Source organism: Phyllopteryx taeniolatus, chromosome 13 (genome assembly GCF_024500385.1).
Source record: "Phyllopteryx taeniolatus isolate TA_2022b chromosome 13, UOR_Ptae_1.2, whole genome shotgun sequence".
In the NCBI taxonomy this organism is placed as follows: domain Eukaryota; kingdom Metazoa; phylum Chordata; class Actinopteri; order Syngnathiformes; family Syngnathidae; genus Phyllopteryx; species Phyllopteryx taeniolatus.
Window position 1 is genome coordinate 18,715,182 of NC_084514.1, and position 21,234 is coordinate 18,736,415.

Genomic DNA, 21,234 nt, shown 5'->3' on the forward strand with positions numbered 1-21,234 from the left:
GCTATGTCTTGTCATTAACGCTAACCGCCACCGTGCACAGTAGCAATAAACACAACTACAAATAATCCACAGAGGTAAAAAAAAATAAAAAATCCACACACACTTCAACACATGCATGTAATGAAAACGTGTACTACAATTATTGTAATGTGACATGTTTTTGCAACAACCACCACAGTGCAAAACAGAAATAATAAACAATAAAAATAGAAATAATACACAGTTTAAAAAAATAGATGTTATGCTCGGTCACATTTGCATGTCACACGATTATTGTAATGTGATCCTTCTTCCTCTTCCTTCTGTCGCCTCATACAATCGAAATTAAACACAACCACAAGAAATAAACCACAGTCGAAAATGTTCACAGTCATAAATGGTGTGCAATGTTCAGCTCATATGATTATGCCACCGCTCCTCTCGCCAGTTCTAAATTCAGCTTCTGCTGGAAAAAATAAACAAAACAAAACCCACAGTGATGATGTTCTTAAAAGGGGGCGTGCCTTAGCTCTGAAACAACAGGGATACCGAACACACCTTGACCGCACAGACGCACGAATCGCGTGTGCTTGGATGAGTCTGGTGTGGAAGAACGAGAAATATTGTAGTTGAAGGATCAGCGTGGGAGGTCGAAGCGTAAAAATAAGAGTGAGTAAAAGTCCGCGTCTGCTTTGATGAGGACAGAAAAAAAATAAAAAATAAAAAAATCGAAACCGAGAGCTGGTGCTTTGTTTTGTTTTCTTTGCTAATGTTTTTTTTTCCCCGGACCAAATCGCACCTCAACCACGGAAGAAGAAGAACATGTCACAACATGTGCGCAACTCTATATTCCATTTGCATCTCTATGCAAAGACGAGAAAGATCAGTGATCGACAACAAGTAAACATCTAAGACAAAAATGTTAAAAGAGGCAAAAATATACATGAAAATGTAAGTCAACTGCATTATTTCCCACCCTTCTATGTAAAAACCACATTATAGGACGATCACCACCAAAAGAAAAATTTTGACGTTTTGATGTTTTATGTTACATGTCCTCACCTTAATACCTTTTACATCGTCATATAAAGATACATTACATAAAGATTATCACTGAGTTGTTGGATCACGTCAACAATTAAAACAAAAAACGATTTAATTTAAACCGCTGTGATAACCCATACTGTGTGCGACAAACTGACTTGAAAAGTGGATCGTTTAAAATGCGAAAACCAAACCGGATGATTACCATCAGGAAAAGAAACAAAAGTAACCAGCAGATTTTACTGTGGTTTTGATGTTGCTTTAGCTGTCATATTTTACTTCTTTATCAAAATATTTTATAACAGACAATGTGAGCAACATTTGTACAACAACAACAACAAAAAAACAAGAAACAAACAAAATACATCTAAAATAAAATAGATAACACTCTGCTTCTCCTTGAGGTAAGATGAGTTAGCTTCTCCTGCTAACACTGGAACGCTATCAAAATGGCCACAAAGTTGAATTCAAAGTCGAAAATAAAATATCAATCCCTATTGTCTTTGTTGGCCGGAAATTGGAATAACTTTAATATTTGTCACAAGAAAATGATACTTATTTCACTGGAATTGTGTTGAAAGGATCTGTCTGATAATGCTGTTATATCAATATTTGAAATTTTACAGACATACAGTACCTACTTAATGGTGTTTCCAATTCTACAATTGCATAGATTCGCAGACAAGCAAAAGATTAGCCATTTCCTTGAGTTTAGACGATAGAGAGAAGCTAATGTTTTGCATGCTATAAAACACCAAACTGTTTACAGTAGTTGAGTAACAAGTTGGCACACTTAGATTGTGCTTGATATCGCACTTTTAGTACACGCCTAACTAGTCAGTTTGCATCATGTGGTATTTAGCCTTAAAGGAGTTAGCGTGCTACCATGTAGCTTTTAATATGACATACCTCAACCATAGTATTAGCATGTCTTGTTCACATTGTTGACATAACAAATGATGACATAACATGCTCTATTAGTACTATAGCTTCGCAAAATACATCACATTTTCAGTCGCAAGAAACTAGCCAGGGACGTAATAAAACATACCAGTCGGGGTAGTTATTCGGTCCTAACGTTGGCCTCCATTTGAGCACCGAGCACACACTGGCGCAGACACACTGACACGCACGCTAAGTGAAGAATGCCAGAGAAAACAATGATCTGCACTGAGGTGGAGTCTCTCTCACACAAATTGGAATGTTGACGCGTCTGATTGCCGCACAACAACCAACCAACGCCTTCTAGCACAACTGAAAGAATACATTATGAACCTTCACACTAACCACCCCAACCCAACCCTACCCTACCCTTAACCCACCTAACCTCCTAATCCCATAACCTTACCCCTCACTCTACCCGAACCCTAACCCTCTAACGCTAACTAACCCTAATCACTGAAACCCAATTCCTTGCCCTAACTTTACCTTACCCTTATCGTATTCAATTTACATTTTTAACTACAACCCCATTATCCTCTAACCCCGACCCTTAGCCCTAACCCTTATATTTTCAAACATAACCCCCAGCCCTTACCCTCCCCTCCTAGGCCCAAACCTAATGTCTACCCTAGCCCTAACGCCATTTAATTTACATTTTTATCTATTTTTAGATTTATTTTCAATTACAATTTTTAACCCTGATCACTAATGATAACCCCCCAATTCCCACACCCTACTCTAACCCATAACCTCCCAATGAAGCGTAGTACCAGTATCACTAGTGCTAAGCAGACTCGCTCTGGTGATAAGTGACAGAATCACTAAATTGAATGTTCAAATTGTGCATAATGTTACAGTGGCTTAGACTTTTTTTTTGTTTTTAATTCAGTAACGTTAACATTTAGAGTTCAGTTGTATTTCACTTTAAAGTGTGATGCGTTTGCATTTCAGAACTTTGCTTTTGAACATTTATTTAGGAATTTTTCTCATTTAACTTTTATGTGCAATGTGCAATACATTTTAATCCAGTATATGCGGAACATCACCTGACCATCGCGGAAAACGGGATAGCTGACTTCCTGTGTATGCTACACTAATGAGCACATCTCGGATTTATGACATGTTGGAATCCGAACTTGCTAAATAATGTTTTCTTCGTGGCTGTTGTCTTCGTACAAAAGTTAAATACATGTATATCGTTTCTTTATACAAATGTGATATGATATATGTAAACACAAACGAAGCCTAAAAATCGGATATTGTCATCCTCTGTGGCTCTGTGGTGAAATCTTGTGTTAAAAAAAGACATCAGAGACGTTTAAAGTTCCGGCGGTTGCTTTGATCCGGGAGGAAGTCCTTTTACCCGTTTTGTCGAATGTAAGTAGCATATATACCGGATTGAAGCAATATTTAAGTACAGTTTTTTATTCCCCTATATTTAAGCGTAGACTTGTTCAAACTGGGCATAATGTTCCAGTGCTTACAGTTTACAATAATATGAAAGATACTTTTTAGGACTAAAACCTCTGCCTCGTTTTTGATGAACATGCTATGGGTTAGTTACTATGCTACTGGATTTTAATGTTGGTCAGAGAGCCAATTATTTTTTTGCGGTGCGGCCTATTCTAACCCTAACCTTTACCCCACCCTAACATTTATTTGGTACAGTCGAGGGCGTAAACCATAAAATAGTAAATCAGTGAACCTCAAAGGAGGCATAAATAGCAACAATAGTGTGATTTGTTTTGAGGAGTTCTTCAGCCTAGCGTGGTTCTGTGCGAGGCGTGGACTCAAGTTTCCCGTCCAACAATAAAAGCGCGTTAACTCCCCTCAGCCAAGGCGGAGTTCACATTCCTAACGCAGCGGCCGACTCGAGACGTTTCTCTCCGTGGCCTACTTCCTCCTCCTTCCAGGAAGCATTCAGAATGATGTTGAAGTCTATTTTAAAAACTAAAATTGTTGCTGTGTGCAATTTGCGCTTCATGCAAAAGGTGTTGTGGCAAGCACACACATCAGAACTAATGTTAGCATCGAGCGTTCTAGTTAAACTGTCCGAAGAGTGAGATGTGCGCCGCCCCAACAGCGATGGTTACGCCTCAATCTAAAATTAGCGTTCCCTGCTAACTGTGGAATGCTGACACAAAGCCTGAAAAGCTCAGTTGACTGTAAAAGACATGACGAAAGTGATTCGTTAGTTTGAGATGTGATAGAGAGTAAAATTACATTGGCAGGTTTGAATGCTAGCAAATGTAAACAGGCGTTAGCTAAAACTTAATGAGTTAGCATTTGGCGGCTAATATGAATTGCACACACTTCATTCATGTGTGATTAATCTTAATCATCTGCATTTAGCATATAGCATACTTTAGCTTAAGTTAGCACGCTTAATGTTTTATAAAACAGAATTGAGAGGCACTATGCTTTGTTATTAGCATTGTTTTAGCGTAAGCATCCACAGATGGCAGAAATCTCGCCTTCGTAATTCATTTTGAGGGCAGGCGACAGTTTGTAATGCTCGCTAGCAACACTTACAGGAATTAAATGCATCGTGTGAACATAAACAACCTTTAACGTTGACTAGACACTGGAAGCTAATGTTTAACATCTTAAACATTGGCTACCAGCTACCAAGACAAAGTTATAGCTAGTTATGTCATGCTATCAAAACGGCCGGGAAGCTCAATTAAAAGTAGGACAAAAATTAGTTAAATGTTGAGTAAAATACAGTCTGAAACATGATTCACAATGAAGTTAGCTGAGTTGGATTAATCATTGGCAGGTTGGGATGTGCGCAAACACAAACGGACACGAACTGAATATTCACCTACCGACAACATTTGGCTTACGTTTGCACTCTGCTGCTTAGCTTTTTATAAAACAGCATTGAGAAGCACATTGTTTGGTTGCTATCAGAATCAGAATCAGAATCAGAATCATCTTTATTTGCCAAGTATGTCCAAAACACACAAGGAATTTGTCTCCGGTAGTTGGAGCCGCTCTAGTACATCATTGTTTTAGTACGAGCGTCGGTGTCCGATGATAGCAGAAATGTCACCTTCTTCTTGATTTATTTTGAGGTCTGGCGAAAGTTTCAAACGCCCACCGACACCTGCAGAACTTAAACGACACGGACCGCACGAACATCAATACCTGTCAGCATTAAATAGACGCTAAAGCTAATGTTTAGCAGTTAGCTACCGAGACAAACTAGACTTGCTCGTACTAGTTTCCGGTTTCAATCAAAAGCACATTTAAGAGAAGCGTGTTGCTTTGTACTTAAGCTTTATTTTAGCATGAGTAGTCTTAGCACACCGATGTCAGAAATGCAGCAGCGAACGTGGGCCCTCAAAACATGTGCGCAGCACATAGAAAAGGTGCAGTTTGCTGCATCAACTTTGCCCACGCACAAGCACACAAGTTAGCCTACCATGCTGGAGGCGTCTTCTGCGAGCCTTTTGTTGTCTGTTTTTAAAATAAATGTTCCAGGAGCTGCAGAGCGCAACGGCGCATCTGCTTCCCCATCTTGCAAAAACAGGAAGTCAAAAGCCCCACCATGTCCCGTGGTAGATACCTCTCGAAGCGGATCAACTGATAAACTGTGTCAGAGTCTACTGGAATTTAAACATGGATGTGCGTAACACTGTGGAGTGACCACAAGTCAGAGCCTACGACCAACAACACACATCAGACTCTATTAGATTCTACATAGATACAACATTGCGAGAAGACCATGTAGAGCCTACTCCACACAACATTGTGGAGTGACCATATGTCAGTGTTCGCTGGAATGTAAACATTGATGCAGACAACATTGTGGAGCGACCAAGAGTCATAGTCTCCTCCACATATGAAAGAGTGACCACAAAGCACGTTTAACAGAAAGTAACCACACAAGATTGTGGAGCGACCACTTGTCAGAGTCTACTGGAATGTAAACATGGATGCACAAAACCCTGAGGAATGACCACACATCAGGGTCTACTCGACACAAAATTGTGGCGTGACCAACATGTCACATTCAACTGGAACATATATATTTATGCAAACAACATTGTGAAGCAACCAAAAGTTAGAGTCTCCGACACACGACGTTACAGAGCGACCACAAGTCCGTGTGTACTCCACACTAGGACGGTCTGTCACTATAGAATATGTTTACAATCGATTCTCCTATTGATTATTGATCACATAATCGAATAATATTCAACCTCCCACCCCCAAAACATGTTTTTTTTTTTTACTATTAACATGCATTCTATTCTCATTTATGAGGTATTTACTTCCTTAAACTTCATAAGTTGGTATTGAGCGTATGATATAAATTTGGTGTACAGAATTTGAGTCAACAAAATGCTGTATGCTAAACAGTTAGCAAGCGCGATTAGCATTAGCATGCTTGTGATTACCATCCATCCATCCATCCATTTTCAACGCCGCTTATCCTGGTTAGGGTTGCGGGTCACTCATAAATCATGTTATATGTGCATTACACATCTAACAGTGTTTTAAAAAGCACTTACAGATGCCCCTCTGTTGTTTTTGGTAACGTTTATCAGTGGCCAACACTGCGTCCGTCAACAATAAATGTCCGTGGGAAATGAAATGTTCGGGCGGCGCAAACAGGGTTCCGTGCGGAACCTTTTCTTTTGGGGTCCCGGCGGAGCTTCGAGGTTGAAATTTTGCATCAACCTATTATTGAAGTCGACTTAGCCGAGCCCTACTCCACACAACATTGTGAAGCAACCACAAGCCAAGAGTCTACCAGAAAGTAAACATGGACACACACAAGATTGTGGAGTGTCAGCTAGTCAGCTTCTACTAGAATGTAAAGACAGATGCACAAAAACACTGCGGAACGACCAGCTGTCAGTGTCTATTCCACACAACACTGTGGCGTGACCACGTTAGTCTACTGAAACATAAATATGGATGCACACAACATTGTTCAGAAACCACATCAGTCTAATCCACAAAACATTGTGGAGTGACAACAGGTCAGAGTCAACCAGAATGTAAATATGAACTCACACAACATTGTGGAGGAATAAACTCCAACCTTGATTGAAACCAAAATGTAACTTTTGCTGCAAACATACACCTTTTATCACCTTTCTGTGGGGCCCAACAAAAACATTACTTCGTCTACCAGTCTCACCGACTGACGAGAAATTTGCCGTGCAGGTCTGTCATGACAGGACGCACGAAAAAAACCTCAAGGACCCGTGACCCAAATTGAACAGGAAGTCGGCCATTTTGTTTCCTTAGGGTGGCTTCGGGGTTGAAAAGGTTTCAAACGGCAACGAAAAACAACTCATTTCTACTTGATTGAAAGCAAAATGTTACTTTTGCTGTAAACACAGCCATTTAATCGCCATTTGGGGGGACCTTTTGGGGTAAAACAAAAATAATAATAATAATCCCCACTGCCACCAGTTGATTCCGTAGGGTATGTTTGGATTTCAAAATATCCCAAATGGCGATGAGCCACTTTATTCAAACCTAACCTCGGGTCCTGACCCCTGCTAAACGGTTACTTCTTTTACTTGCTTTTTCAATGTTACGTTCAAATGATGTTTTCATGATGATATTAAATAGTGACGTCCAAGTACGGATACCAGGCATTTGCATCGGGTACTCGTGGTTGCCGGTAGCAACCACCGTTAATTAAGGCAAAAAAAAAAAAAAAAAACGGACATCCAGTAAGTCCTCCTCGCCATTAGTTGGCGCCACACTACGGCGGTTTGACACATCAGCAAATCATCGTGTGCGTCAGAAAGAATGAAAGGTCTTTGCTCACAATTGTCATTGTGTTCGCTGAAATTTGATACCTCAAAGTTACTAGTGCTATCAGTGAATACTTGCGCTGGTATCGGTGTGAAAACATCCCTTAAATGAAGAGCTACATTTGAGCGCCATGATGGGACGTGTCAACAAAAACAACGGACTGGACGTGGGTGGAACCTCTGCAAAGGCCTCTTTGGGCCTCAAGCTTTTTTACTTGGGGTCTGCAAAACAACACGGCAAAAAAAAGCTTTTAGTCAAGAGGGCCCACAAAACTGTTAGATAATCCCTGGAATTGGGACAGGGCGAAGCGGCGTAATCCCATTTTCTTGAGCAACAACAAGAACAGATGTGTGTGTTCTAGAAGGTTCTAGAAGCGCACGAATCTGCGTGCGCGTGAGGGTGTGTCGATGCAGCAGCAGCAGCAAAGTGTTTACATCCACAAACGTGGAGGAGGAAACCCGTGACGCATTCACGGAACATGGGAGAAAAGAGCGTACGTACTGGTTTTTCACGCCGCGGCTCTCGTGGAAGAGCTTCCGCAGCTGGAGGAGCGCCTGGCCCAGGAACACGTCGAGCCCGATGTGCGCGCGGTGCATGACGGTCAGGACGAGCTGCGGCCCGGCGTCCGTGTCCGTGCCCGTCCTAGTCCCCGTCCCCAGGACGCCGGGCTGCAGCTCGAAGCAGCACTCCTCGCGCCACTCGGGCTGGGTGGTCTTCTCCGCCACGCGCGTCGAGTACTTCTCCTTGGCCAGCTGGATGACGGCGTACACGTCGCTGGTGCCCTGCTTGCCCTTGCCCCGCAGACCCCTGCCTCGGAGCACCGTCACCTGGACGTGCGTGGGCACCCATGGCTGCTCCATCCGCCGCCCCCCACCCCGCTGCCCGTGTGTGGAGCCTGCTGGCGGTGGCTGCCGTGACGTGCCCCCCCCCCCCCCCCCCCCCCTTCCTCCCCTCCCCCCTTCCCACTTCCCCCTTCCCCCTTCCCCCTCCTCCTTCAGCCGCTTCACACTTCGGCTGCTCTTCTTCTTCTTCTTCTTCTTCTTCTTCTTGTCCTTCGGCAGGGTCTGCCGCTTGCCGGCCGAGGAGTGGGCCTCTCTGCGAGCAGCGACGTCACGCCTGCTCCGTCCGCCCTCATCATCATCATCATCATCATCCTTCTCCAGCCGCGCTGCTCCACTTCCGGGGTCGTGTCCTGCAGCAGCAGCACGCTCTGGACACTTCATTAGGTACATCATCATCAGGCACGTGCACAGACATTTCGGGGGGGCAGGTGCCCAAGCCAAAATTATTCACATAATTAAAAAAAAAAAAAAAAAAAACAGTAGTCCACAGTATATTTAAGTTGTGTAGTTATTTTTGTTAACAAAATCAACTTAGTCAATAAAACAACTATTAAGGAGTTGAAGGAACGCTATATTGTAGTGCTTCTCGACCGTTTTATAGAAAGTGCTACCTAAAAAAAAGTACTTCAAGTCCCGCCGTTATGACCAACAATAAAATACAGTACCAAGAAGGCACAAGGTTTTGTTCCTAAAAAGTACATTTAATATATATTTTTAAGCCACTATAAAACTATGCACAGTTTGAACATATACTCTGCTCAAATATAGGAAAAATTTACTTAAATAATTGCTGACAATAAATATTCAATAAATATTGTATCGAAATAAAAGTTTAGAAACAAACAGTTCTGGAAAATTACGTGTAAAAGTATTGTACTAAGAAGTTAAATCAGACTGAACTGTACTTAAACTATTATGAGGGCAGGTGCTTGAGCACCACTTGGGGTCTATGTGTGCACATGTGACTGATAAAAATATTAAGAAATAGAGCTTAAAATATCAGCTGAATTTACAAACGTTATGAGCCGTAGTGAATAGCTGTTGCTAAAGTGAACAATCCATATTTCGCCTCAAAAGTAGAAAAATAATAATTATAATAATAATAGAATAGCGCCACATGTGAGAGTTATGAAAGTGTTTTGGTCCCAGGAAGTTTTTTCTTCAGCGGCCAAGATCCCATCAACAATGACATGCAGTGTTCCCTTTACACTTCCGTATTCTGTATTGATTTTGAGGACGACATAAGCAAGGTTGTCGCGCTAGCTCGAAAGTCCCAAAAGTCATTTTGGAACATGTTTCTTGGGGGTTGAAAACTGTGGCGATTCTACGTCAGGACGAGAAAGCTGTCGATTTTGAAAGCCACGTAAGCACGCTTCCCTTGACCCGATTTTGTCAGCGGTTTACTGCGTGCGCCTCTTGTCTGACATGATTTTTCTTTTCTGTCAAATCGCTTTTAAAGAACACCCGCAGCATTTCCAGCGCAGCTCGTCCTGTGGCTTCACTCCGCCGCCGTCCACGTTAGCTGGAGCGTGTCGGCAGGCTGAGGCGGGGCTGGGCGGCGTACGCGGTGCCTGTTTTGACAGAAGCACTTGAGATGTTCCGCTTAGCTGAGGACCGAGTCAAGGCAACAATTCCAATTCTTCACGTTCAGTATTACACAAACTTTTTTTTTTTGATAAGGAAAATATCATTCTATAATATTTAGCTTAAAAAAATACAGTAATGACATAATGAACTACAATATGAATAAAAAAATTTTTTTTACTTCAATTGAATGGACATTGTGCTGCCACCTAGGGGGGCACTATAATAATACAGACACACAAGAAGAAGAGTTTGACAACTGACTCAGTCAGCTGCAGTAATAGTAGCCATTTTTCACAAAAGGATAAAGACCACATGCCTGATATTGTCTGTCTACATGTGTTGCTCCACTGTATTATTTCAAATACCCTTTGCTTAAAGGGTAATAAGGCTGAGACTGTCGATGCTATTCGTTAGCCCGTCTATGGCGCTTTGTGTTGTTTGTTAGCATGAAGCTAATTCTTTTTTCCCATTTTTTTTTTTTAATTAATTATTTTTTTTTTTTTTATTCCAATGCCATGTCTGGAACCCCTCAGTCATGACATCATCCAGCTGTCCGGAAAATAAACACGTAACGGGCCCGGTGGGAAGTTAATTGGAGTTAAATGAGCTTCGGAAATAAATGAAATAAAATGAGTTCCAGAGCGAGACGAGGAAACGCAGCAGCAACTGCAGTTAACGAGAATTTAAAAAAACATCTGACCTTTCCTGTTCTGAAATGAAATCACACGGCCACCTTTCGGCGATAATTGCGGCAATTTTGACTTTGATGGAATTTGTCTTTTAATTGAAAGACTGCGCGGCGCATGAAGTGGTTAAGACGTCCGCCTCACAGTCCTGATGTTCTGGGTTCGAATCTCAGTTCAGGCCGTCCTGTTTGCGCCGCCTTCCTGACACGTTCCAAAAACATGCACGTTAGCTTAGCTTTCCCTGAAGACTGATTTGTCCAAAGGTGCGAATATTTGTGCACAGTGATTGGCTGGCAAGCAGGCAGTTATCTGAAATCTTGTGACGCGAGTTTGGTGCCTGGCAAACGTGACAATGTGGCTAATTTAAAGGGCCAATTCACTCCCTTGCCTTTTCTTGGCACCTTGAGATGACGTCACTACAGCTGCCCAATTGAGTACAGGGCCCGCTGCGCCCTCCGATGGAAGCGCAGTGGAATTGCAATAGCACACCATGTGAAAGAAGACAACACTTTTCTAATGACATATACAGTGTATCATTATTATTATTATTATTCTTTTGAACATTAGTATTTCATAAACAGTCCAGTACCTTTTTTGGGGGTTGGGTCTGCAGCGCCGGACATATCTGAAACCACATTTCCACCAAACCTAGGCAGTCTTTGTTCCTAGTACTGTTAGTTCAGTTCAGCATTTACGAATTCACATTTTCTCAGAATTTCTTTGCAACCTCCTCCTCGTTATTTGTGAAAAACCACACTTACTTGCAGATTTTTTGGGGGCCCGCTTATTCGTGTTTTTTTTAAAAATGTTTTTATTTTTTTTAGCAACGATTATTCACATGCTATTTGTGGTCTAGCACGGTCCCTATCCACCGCCAAAAGGGGGCTCCACTGTAAAAGTGCAAAGATGTTCAGCGCAGTCCCTAAAGTTCTAGAAGTACTATTCTCCTCTAGCAGGGTCTTCTTTTTGCCCCAATAAATTGACCCTACTACCAAATTTAGACAGTAGTTCCCCTGGTCCTAACGCGCAATGGTGCTCGAAAAGTTTTCTGAGATAAAGTCCAAAATAAGCAATAAACAAGAACTTGTAGTTCTTTGGACGTGTACTTCCTGAAATAGTTTCTCTTAGAAAAATGTATGCGTTTGCACTGACGAAATGTATTCTGTTAATTGTAACCTCATATAATCTTTAGTTTTAAGTGGGAGGAAAAGAAAGTCGACCTTGTTCCTCGCTCTCTGCGATCTTCACTTTGCTGGGAAACAAATTAAGATGTTTGTGGTTGGATCGCGCCACTTGCACGAGGCAGATGATAACTGCCAGTTCGTGTGTGGAGAGAAGACGCTCCTTTATAACTGCCATGAAAAATAAAATCTTGGATAAGCAGGGAATCGGCTCAATAATCCCGCAATTAAGCGGGCGTTTCTGTGAAAAATGCATAGGCCCCCCCACCCCAAAGAAATCTGCGAATAGGTGAATTCATGAATGCATTGGCGCAGCATTTTAGAAGAAGTAGACTTACTTTGCTCCTGAAACAGCCAATTGCAGAATGTCATTTAAGTGGTAAGTAGTCGTCAGTGCGCCCTCCAGTGGACAAAGTTACTTTTATTGAACGCTAGCAGTGAAAGTGTTTTCTTTATTCGCAACGGGCCGGATCGGAGTGGCTGACGGGCCAATTCTGGTCCGCGGGCTGTGAGTTTGACACCCCTGCCTTAGACACTCGCTCCATCAGTCCTCCATAAATTTGCGAGTTCTGGCTAAAGTTCCTGTGGTGGAAACGCGCCACGACACATGTCAGTCCGTGTCGACAGTGCGGAGCGCTTGAGACTTGAGTGGACTCAAGAAGCCCCGAGACCGGCGACTAGCGCCGCCGAAAGCGTCTCCCTCGACCAACTAATCTGCCTCATTAGCAACTTCATCCCGTCCGAGCGGCGGGACGGCCGGCGCAGAGATTCCGACGCCCGGGCACCGATTCGGCTTCTATTCTGGGAGGCCGGCTGTCAATCATCCGCTCATCGGGATGCGGATCTGCGCGGCGCAGCTGTTACGTAACCGCCGCCGCTAATCCGCATGCAGCCAAGAGAAACATACATAGCAGTGCAGAGTGCAAATGGCCTACTTAGACTTTAAAGTGGCTAATTAGAAAGCTAATCGGGGCTCACTTTCTCACCCCCGACGCTCGTAATGAAACGCTCCCGTCCTCGCGACGTACCGAGACAGCTGCGGAGGACGGCCCGCAAATCGCACACGCCTTGCGTAAAGTAAAATCATACAAAGGTTTTTCCATAGGACAATGCTTCTCAAATGTTTCATAGTTATTCGTTTTCATCCAAAAAACAAGGCGGAGGTTTTTATTTCTGAAAGGTAGCATCATCGATAGCGGCCTTCTTTCAAGGTATCGGGTACTGGTGAAGGCTGACGATACCTGCCGCTGATACTACAGGTAAAAAAAAAAAAATAATAATAATAAAAAATCTCCTCGCCAGTAGTTGGCGCTACACTGGGCTTCAATATAGGAAGATAATGGAACAAATAAAATCATGATTCAGTTAAAATTCATTGCACATTAAAGTTAAATACAAATTGTACCGACATGACTGAAAACAAAATAAATGTACATTTATTTGACTTACAAGTTAAAAACAACTGAACTGTACCAAACAAATGTACTGTAACGTTATTCACAGTGTATTTATTTATTTATTTTAAATTCAGCCCCCGTAGCCAGTTTTACTTAACAACTTGAAATTTGGTAGGTAGGTCTATCATGCGTAGACCCACAAAAAACTCGCAAGAACCCATTCCTGAAAAGACACACCAAATCTTCCATTTTGGTTTGAAGAGGCCATTTTGGCGAGTTAACGTCTGTAGAATTTGAAGGAAACCTCCGCTCCCGAAGCTAGTTTAACTTAGCAACTTGAAATCAGGTAGGTTGGTCTATCATGAGTAGACCCACAAAAAACCCATGCCCGAAGAGACACACGAGGTCGGTCATATTGGTTCGAAGTGCCCACAATCGCTCGTTAATGCCTTCGAGAAGTAAACAAAACAATTCAGCCCCCAAAGCCAGTTTCACTTAGCAACTTGAAATTTCGTAGACTTGTCTATCATCGGAAGACCCACAAAAAAAGACACAGGAAATCTGACATTTTGCTTTGAAGAGACCATTTTGGCGCAATAGCAACTTCGATAATTTTAACAAAAGAATTCAGCCTCCAAAGCCAGTTTCACTTAGCAACTTGGAATTTCGTAGACTTGTCTATCGTCGGTAGAGCCACACAAAAAAAAAGTCTCAGGAAGTTAATGCCTAAAAAGACAGGAAGAAGTTGGCTATTTTGGTGTGAAGCAGCCATAATAATTCAGCCCCTAAATCCAGTCGGATTTCATAACAAGCAATCTGGTAGACACATTTATTATGAGTTGACCCACAAAAAAAAAAAAAAAAAAAAAATCCCCGGAAGCCGTGCTTGTAGAGATACACAAAGTCTGTCACTTTGCTTGTCATCTTTGGACGATAACTTTAATAACTTTTGTCTCCGACAACATCGATGTATAGCATATCATCTTCAATGGCTTGGATTGAGCGAGCAGCTGTCTCGCTGCTCTTATTTGGTCTGACTGGGCGTCGTGTGTAAATATTTGGGCTGCAGCGACAAGATCAAGTATCTCGTGGGGCTCATAAAGCACATATAGAACAGGTGCTTTGTGTCGTTGTTGTTTTTTTGTCACTGGAAACCTTTATACCAATTTGTATGGGAAATGACCCCCATAAAAATAAAAAATAAATCAACGGTGCATATCAAAAGTGACATAATTGTCGCATGTGATAAAAAAGCTGCCACCAGCCAATGAAATGGCAATAATTGGGCTTGTGATCAGGAGAGAGTGCCGCAGGACTTTCATTCCCTCGCACGGCGTGTGCGTTCGTGTGTTTTCGAGGCCGAGGAGATGAAGTCGGCGCCGCGGGCCGCAGAGGAGCAGCGAGCAGCGGTGCGATAATCACCTGCTGCATTCAGGTGCCGGCAGGAAAAATGGAATTTGCGATACCATCCGACGGATTGCGGCCGACCTTGATGCAAGGTTACCGAGAAAGACGTGCGCTGGAGTTGAAAGCGTACTGAAATAGATCTAGATTTGATTGTACACAGAATATGTACAATGCTCATATCAATTGTGTCGCTTGCAGTACATCAGGTTAGCGATATTTGATACTGTAACCCACATAACAATTGATATTGATATTTGATCGAGTCGGATCAAAACAAGAGCTTCCCGTATGTCACGATATCCTTATTCAATGGATACTGTAGATATACAGTAGCACATAACGATACTGATTTTTGTGTTATGATATGATATGATACAGCAAGTCACAATATTGCTAATGGTATTGATATCGAAGTCGACGATATCGATATTTGATGCAGTCCGATCCATTATTTGATACGGTCGTGTCGACGCCGTAGCCTACGATATGTCACAATATCGATATTCAAATCATTCCTATGGATTCATTCAATGCGGAAACCGACGGGATCGCAATAAAGTTTTTGGATCCGGTTGTCGTCGACCATCTCAATATTGAATATGATCCAATTGTACTGTATCCTACAATAATGATATTTCATCCAGCCGTATCGATGTCATAGCCGACCCCACGTCACTATATTTAATTTCCATGGAGTCTTACCGATATCGTAACCCGCAATATCGATATGTCGTCGCGTCGTATCGATGCCGTAGCTTACGGGATCGCGATATCGGAATTTGATGCAGTCGGAGCAAAACTAGAGCTGACGATCCGTCACGACATTACTATTTTATCCAGTCGAAACCGAACTGTAGCCTCGGAGCCGGGTTCCGGACCGTAGCCCGAGCGGCCGTTCCCGAGGGGCGCCTGAACGCACCTCGCCGGCGGCTTTGCGTGATGGCCATCTCCGCGCTCCGGAACAGCTGCGGCGGCTGCTGGACGTGTTTGCGTTGTCGTGTCTCACGTGTCTCACGTCTCGTTTGCTTTGGCAGCTGCGCAGAGAAGACGGAACTTTGTCCTTTGTCGGGAGACTTAAGCGCGCTTTGTCTGCTTCACGTTTTAATTAGCCGCTAAACGGCGGCCACGGAGACCTCCGGCCAGCTGTCAATCACTCCTCAAATACCCTCCAGGGGCAAAAAAAACGATTAGATGTCTTAACTGTGCGTGGAACGCCACCTGTTGGTCGCAGACTGCATCTCGTTGCAGCGAGACAGGACTACGTACAAAACGCTCATTCATTTAGAATACATACTCGACTGCAAATTCATTCGTATAAATCAAATGCTTGAATCAGGAATCAAACACGGCAAAATGTATCTCGTAATCTGTAATTGATTGACACTGTGTCGCAAAATCATTGATTGATTGATGAATGCGACATTTACTAAAATGAACGCCTCGTTGCATGTCATCTCTCTCCCGGCCAACAAAAATCCGATTGTGTCTGATTGTCATTTTTGTATTTGATTTATTGAATTACTTTTTTCATATTTTGTATTTTATTTATTTTTTTATGATCTACTACAAAATTTTCTGGGGTTAAAATGTAGTTGTAAAAATCCACGATTAGTATTTAGAAAATTATTAATTAGAATTAGGGCAGCACGGTGGCTCGCAGTTCTGGGGACCGGGGTTCAAATCCCGGCCCGGCCCGTGTGGAGTTTGCATGTTCTTTTCTCCGGGCACTCCGCTTTTCCTCCCACGTCCCGAAAACATGCACGGTAGGTTGACTGAAGACTCTAAATTGCCCGCAGGTGCGAGTGGTTGTTTGTCTATATGTGCCCTGCGATTGGCTGGCGACCAGTTCGGGGTGTACCCCGCCTCTCGCCCGAAGATGGCTGGGATGGGCTCCAGCAAGGATAAGCGCTACAGAAGATGGATGGATGGATGGAGTTAGAATTAGACCTATTTTGTCATTGAATTGCGACAGTTTTTGTACAAGCAGTCCAATTGTCGTATAAAGTCGGTGTTATTGGCGAATGCACGTCAGCGACAAATGGATGAGCGGAGCTTCAGAAAGGAAAACCGGTCGAATGTCGACTTGGTGGCTTTTGCTCGGCGCCGCGTCGACGGCCGTGTTTGCATATGAAATGACGACCTGACGCTTTTGTCCTGCGTGACGCTTCCTCTGTGGGCGTCATACCCCCCCCCCAAAAAAAAGCTTATCCTCCTTCACGCCCAAACAACTCCTTCATGCTTCATTTTGGAGGGTTCAAGAGGGTCAAAATATTAGGGACAGCTCCCAGCGTGATAACGGCTGACTCGTCGTGTGTGCCTAATGAACTGGCTACTTGAAGGTGCATCGCCAAGGCTCATCTGGGTGTACCTAATAAAGTGGCAACGTACACTATGCCTTACGTCGGGATCTTTCTTCGTCATTTTTTGGGTTTTATTCTGCATCTATCTAGTCTAGATTTACTGTATCTGTCTGTCCAGCCATCTTTTCTAAATGTATCTATTCTGGACCTATCTGTCTGTCTGTCTATCTAGTGTCTGTCTTCTAGTCTCTCTAGTCTATATCTATCTGTCTAACTCTGTTGATCTTTTTCTAATCTGTTATTGTCTGCCGACCATCATCGGTCTATTCTAGATTTACTGTATCTGTCTGTCCAGCCATCTTTTCTGGGTCGAGATCCATCTGTCTTTCTATCTACCTGATGTAGTTCTATCTGGCTATTTTAGATCTAGTTTCCTGTCTGGCTGTCCATTGTAGATCGATCGATTGATCAATCTGTTCCAGATCCTTTTGTCTGCCTGTCTAATCCATCTATTCGATACTGTACGCATCTTTTTACTATATGATTACTATATGGTGCCATTGTCTGCCTGTCTAGCTTTGTGGTATAGATCTATCTAGCAGTCTGTCTATCTATCTATTCTAGCTTCTTTATCTAGCTCTTTTAGATCCATTTGCCTGTGTATCTCACCTTGTAGCTCTATATAAATATTCTATTTCTATCCATTTGTCTTTCGATCGGTCGGTGGATCGATCGGTCGGTCGGTCTATCTGTTTATTCTGGATCTGGATCTATTCTAGATCAATCTGTCTGTCAATTCCAGCGATATTCATATCAATCTATTCTAGATGGGCTCAGCTATTTATCCTAGATATATTCATAGCAGATTGGTCCGTCTAGATGATCTACATGTATTGTATATGCACTGTATCTATGTCTGTCTATCTATTTACTCTAGATTTAGGTATCCATTGTAGATCTATTTATTGTAGATCTTTCTGTCTGTCAATTCTAGCCATTGTAGTTTGGTCCAGCTATTTTTTCTGCAGGTATTTATACTAGATTAATTAGTTATTCTATATATATATATATATATATATATACATATATATGCTGTATATATATCATGTCTATTTACTGTCGATCTACCCATCTGTTTCAGATCTTTATACAGTATCTATTCTAGATTTGTCTGTCTGTCTTCGACCTGTCTATTGTCTTCGTCTGCCTTGTCGGTTTATTAGGTACACCCATTGGGGCCACTCGATTAGGTACACGCGCAACATGATGAATGAAGACATGAATCGTGTGCACTCAGTGAGGGGATGATGGAATTAATACGGCGCAACAAAGGCAACGAGCACCCCCCCCCCCCCCCCCCCCCCCCAAAACCAGCCTGGTCCTTTGATGTCCCCCAGGGGCGTGAGGGAAGGGGGGGGGGGGCGCGGGAGTCCACTGGTAAGCCCCCCATAATTGAGTGTTTGCCGTTGCCCGGGCAGAGATCATTTCCCACGAGGGTCTTCTCTCCTGCTGCTTGTATAAAGTGAGGATTTGTCACGACCCCCCCCCCCCCCCCCGACGACCCCATCCCGTCGCCTTCAAACAGCCCCCACCCCGTTGACCCGCCGTCGACGAATGAGCTTCGTGATGCTCGGCAAACACGCACTTACAATTGTTGCATGTAGGAACGTGAAAGTCACAACACAATGGCTTATTGAGCCAAATATCCTTCCAAGTGAATCCAGATGCGCGCGTACCACTGGGAGATGACGTCATCACATTTTAGAATTATTTATTCTAGATCTTTTTGTTTTTCCATGTTAAATATTATTATTTTATTTAAAAATATATATATATATATATATTTATATATGTTCATTTTGTATTATTCTTTTTATTTGTTCTTTATTACCTGGACACACATTTGACTTTAATATTTGTTTTCATCTTTTTTTTTTCTCAATAAAATACAAAAATATGAGTGTTTTATTTAGTTTTTATTTAACAAAATAGCAGACAAGAATGAATAAAAGATTAATTGTTAAGCCACTATAAATGTTTTAGCTACTAATAATAATGCTAACATTAGCGGGCTTCACAGACAGGTTAGCTCAAAGCTAAATTAAGAATGTTTGCTCGCATTGTTTGCGACCAAGCTCGATCATTTTTAAGCCAGCATGTCCGGCTGAGGCTAACTGTTAGCATGCTAACTGCTTATTCCAAACAACGAGCAAAAGATTTATTGTTAAAACACTGCGCATTATTTTTAAACTAATTCATTTGTCGTAGCACATTTGAATGGTAATGTGATAAGCGGTATTGAAAATGGATGGACTCTATCTATGTTTGCCTGTTTTTTTTTTTTTGCATCCTAGCTTAATAACTTTAAAATACGCACACCAAAAAAGGGCAAAAGATTGCTAGTTAAAACACTGCTGATTATTTTGTATTTTGTTGTATTCATCACTCACCACAGTTTTAAATTGGGAAGTTAGAATAAAGCTAATACTAACGTCAGCTGGCGTCGCTAACATTTGTGTTCATTGTCACTCTTTGCGGAATTAATACCATGTTTGCTTGGTTTGTTTACATCCTGGCTTTATCATTTTTGCTAGCACGTCCGGCTAAGTCGCTTGACAAACATGCAGCTTGTTAGCATTGTTAGCGAGCGACCTTTTTCCAGACGTGCCGCTAGCTGTCACGGTCAACTGTGGACCTCCCGGGGATTACCAGGGCCACCGTTTGCTCTCTGGGGACCCGTGCGACCTTCACGCTAACCCTGCGCGGTGACCCGCGGCCAAAACGACACACTAGCAGCACACCAGCGCGGTGTTAGCATTAGCAAACAGTAGCATTTGGTCACGTTTCACCTCGGCTGTTATTTACACTCGCGGCTCGTGATCTGCATCTTAATGGACTTTTTTGTTGCAGTGAACATTTTCAATGGACTGCCGGAAAAAGAGAATGGAGTCAGGTTAACCCAAAGCTGCGCCACTTTGGCGTGTGAAGGGGAAAGAAAATTGATTAGCAGTAATCTGGGAACATTTTCAAGAAAACTTAATTCTGGGATAATGTGGTTGTGTATATTTTTTTTTAATGAGAAAAATGTAATAATCTTTCGAGCATAAAATAAAATTTTGAAGTAAATCTTCAGATTTTGGTCGAGAAGTAATTATAATTTTTTTGGGGGGGAAATCCAAAATCATATGAGAATGAAGACAGCTTTGTGTTTAATAATTAAAAACATTGCACTCGTAGAGAATAACATCTCTTTTCACGAAATGTTGGAAATTTCTGAGAATATTTTTATTTTGAGAAACGGAAATGTTACCTAAATAAAGTACATTTTCAAGAAATCATTGCAATCATATGACAATAAAGAATTTTTTTGGTGACCCAAAACGTAATCTACTAGTAATCTAGCATTTTTTTTTTTAAAGAAAAACTAAATCTAAGGGGAATACGATATTTTTTTGGGAGAAAATTTAATTTTCGGAGAATAATTGTGTATTTCTATGAGGAAAAAAAGTCATATTCTTACGAATTTTTAAAGTCAAATCTTTTGAATTATTGGTATTATTGTCATTGTTTATTGTTAGCCTAAAAGCACAGTTGCCTATGCCATGTTTGAAAATTTTGGAAAAAAACCAAACATTTTTAGCAACTGCATTGGTATTTCTTTTATTGATTTGGTGATAGTGAGTTAAAAACGACGTAGGCGATTATGCTACTAGGCTACTGATACTTTTTCGTGACTAAAACCGTATTCTCACAGATTTTTCAATAATTTTTTTTATTTTAGGAAAATAAGGATGTATTTCTTGGAGGAGAAAAACACAATTTTAGCAAATAAAGTATTTATTTTTTATTATTATTATTATTATTATTTTTTAGAAGTGTTCGGTTTTGTTGTAGCTGTAAATATTTTTCAGAAAAAATGCGCGGTTGTGTGTAACCTTCACACGCACACACACACACATACTCACAAACTGATTTCAGTCTTATTGCACACAATAAGAAGTCAAATGTTTTTGATTTATGGGCTTTCAGCGGCGCAAGAAAAGATGTTTATTTACACACACACACACACACACACACACACACAC

The 21,234-nt window shown here is 41.9% G+C and overlaps 2 protein-coding genes across 6 annotated transcripts in view; one reads left to right on the plus strand and one right to left on the minus strand.

Annotated features, from left to right (window-relative positions):
* Window positions 1-8,991, minus strand: part of rab11fip5a (RAB11 family interacting protein 5a (class I)) — a 24,845-nt gene extending 15,854 nt beyond the window's left edge. For 3 of the 5 annotated variants that reach the window (XM_061793698.1, XM_061793693.1, XM_061793694.1), the window contains exon 1: window positions 8,251-8,991. In XM_061793698.1, the coding sequence (XP_061649682.1) occupies window positions 8,251-8,987 (737 nt within the window). In that variant the 5' untranslated portion in view covers window positions 8,988-8,991. Of the gene's footprint in view, window positions 1-2,074; window positions 2,262-5,392; window positions 5,548-8,250 lie in introns of those variants that run through there. The other 2 variants (XM_061793697.1, XM_061793696.1) reach the window with 2 other exon arrangements.
* LOC133487329 (G-protein coupled receptor 151) overlaps window positions 8,907-21,234 on the plus strand; it is a 23,310-nt gene continuing 10,982 nt past the window's right edge. Inside the window, exon 1 of the mRNA XM_061793699.1 lies at window positions 8,907-8,975. The gene's annotated coding sequence lies outside the window, so the exon portion shown is untranslated. The remainder of the gene's footprint in view (window positions 8,976-21,234) is intronic.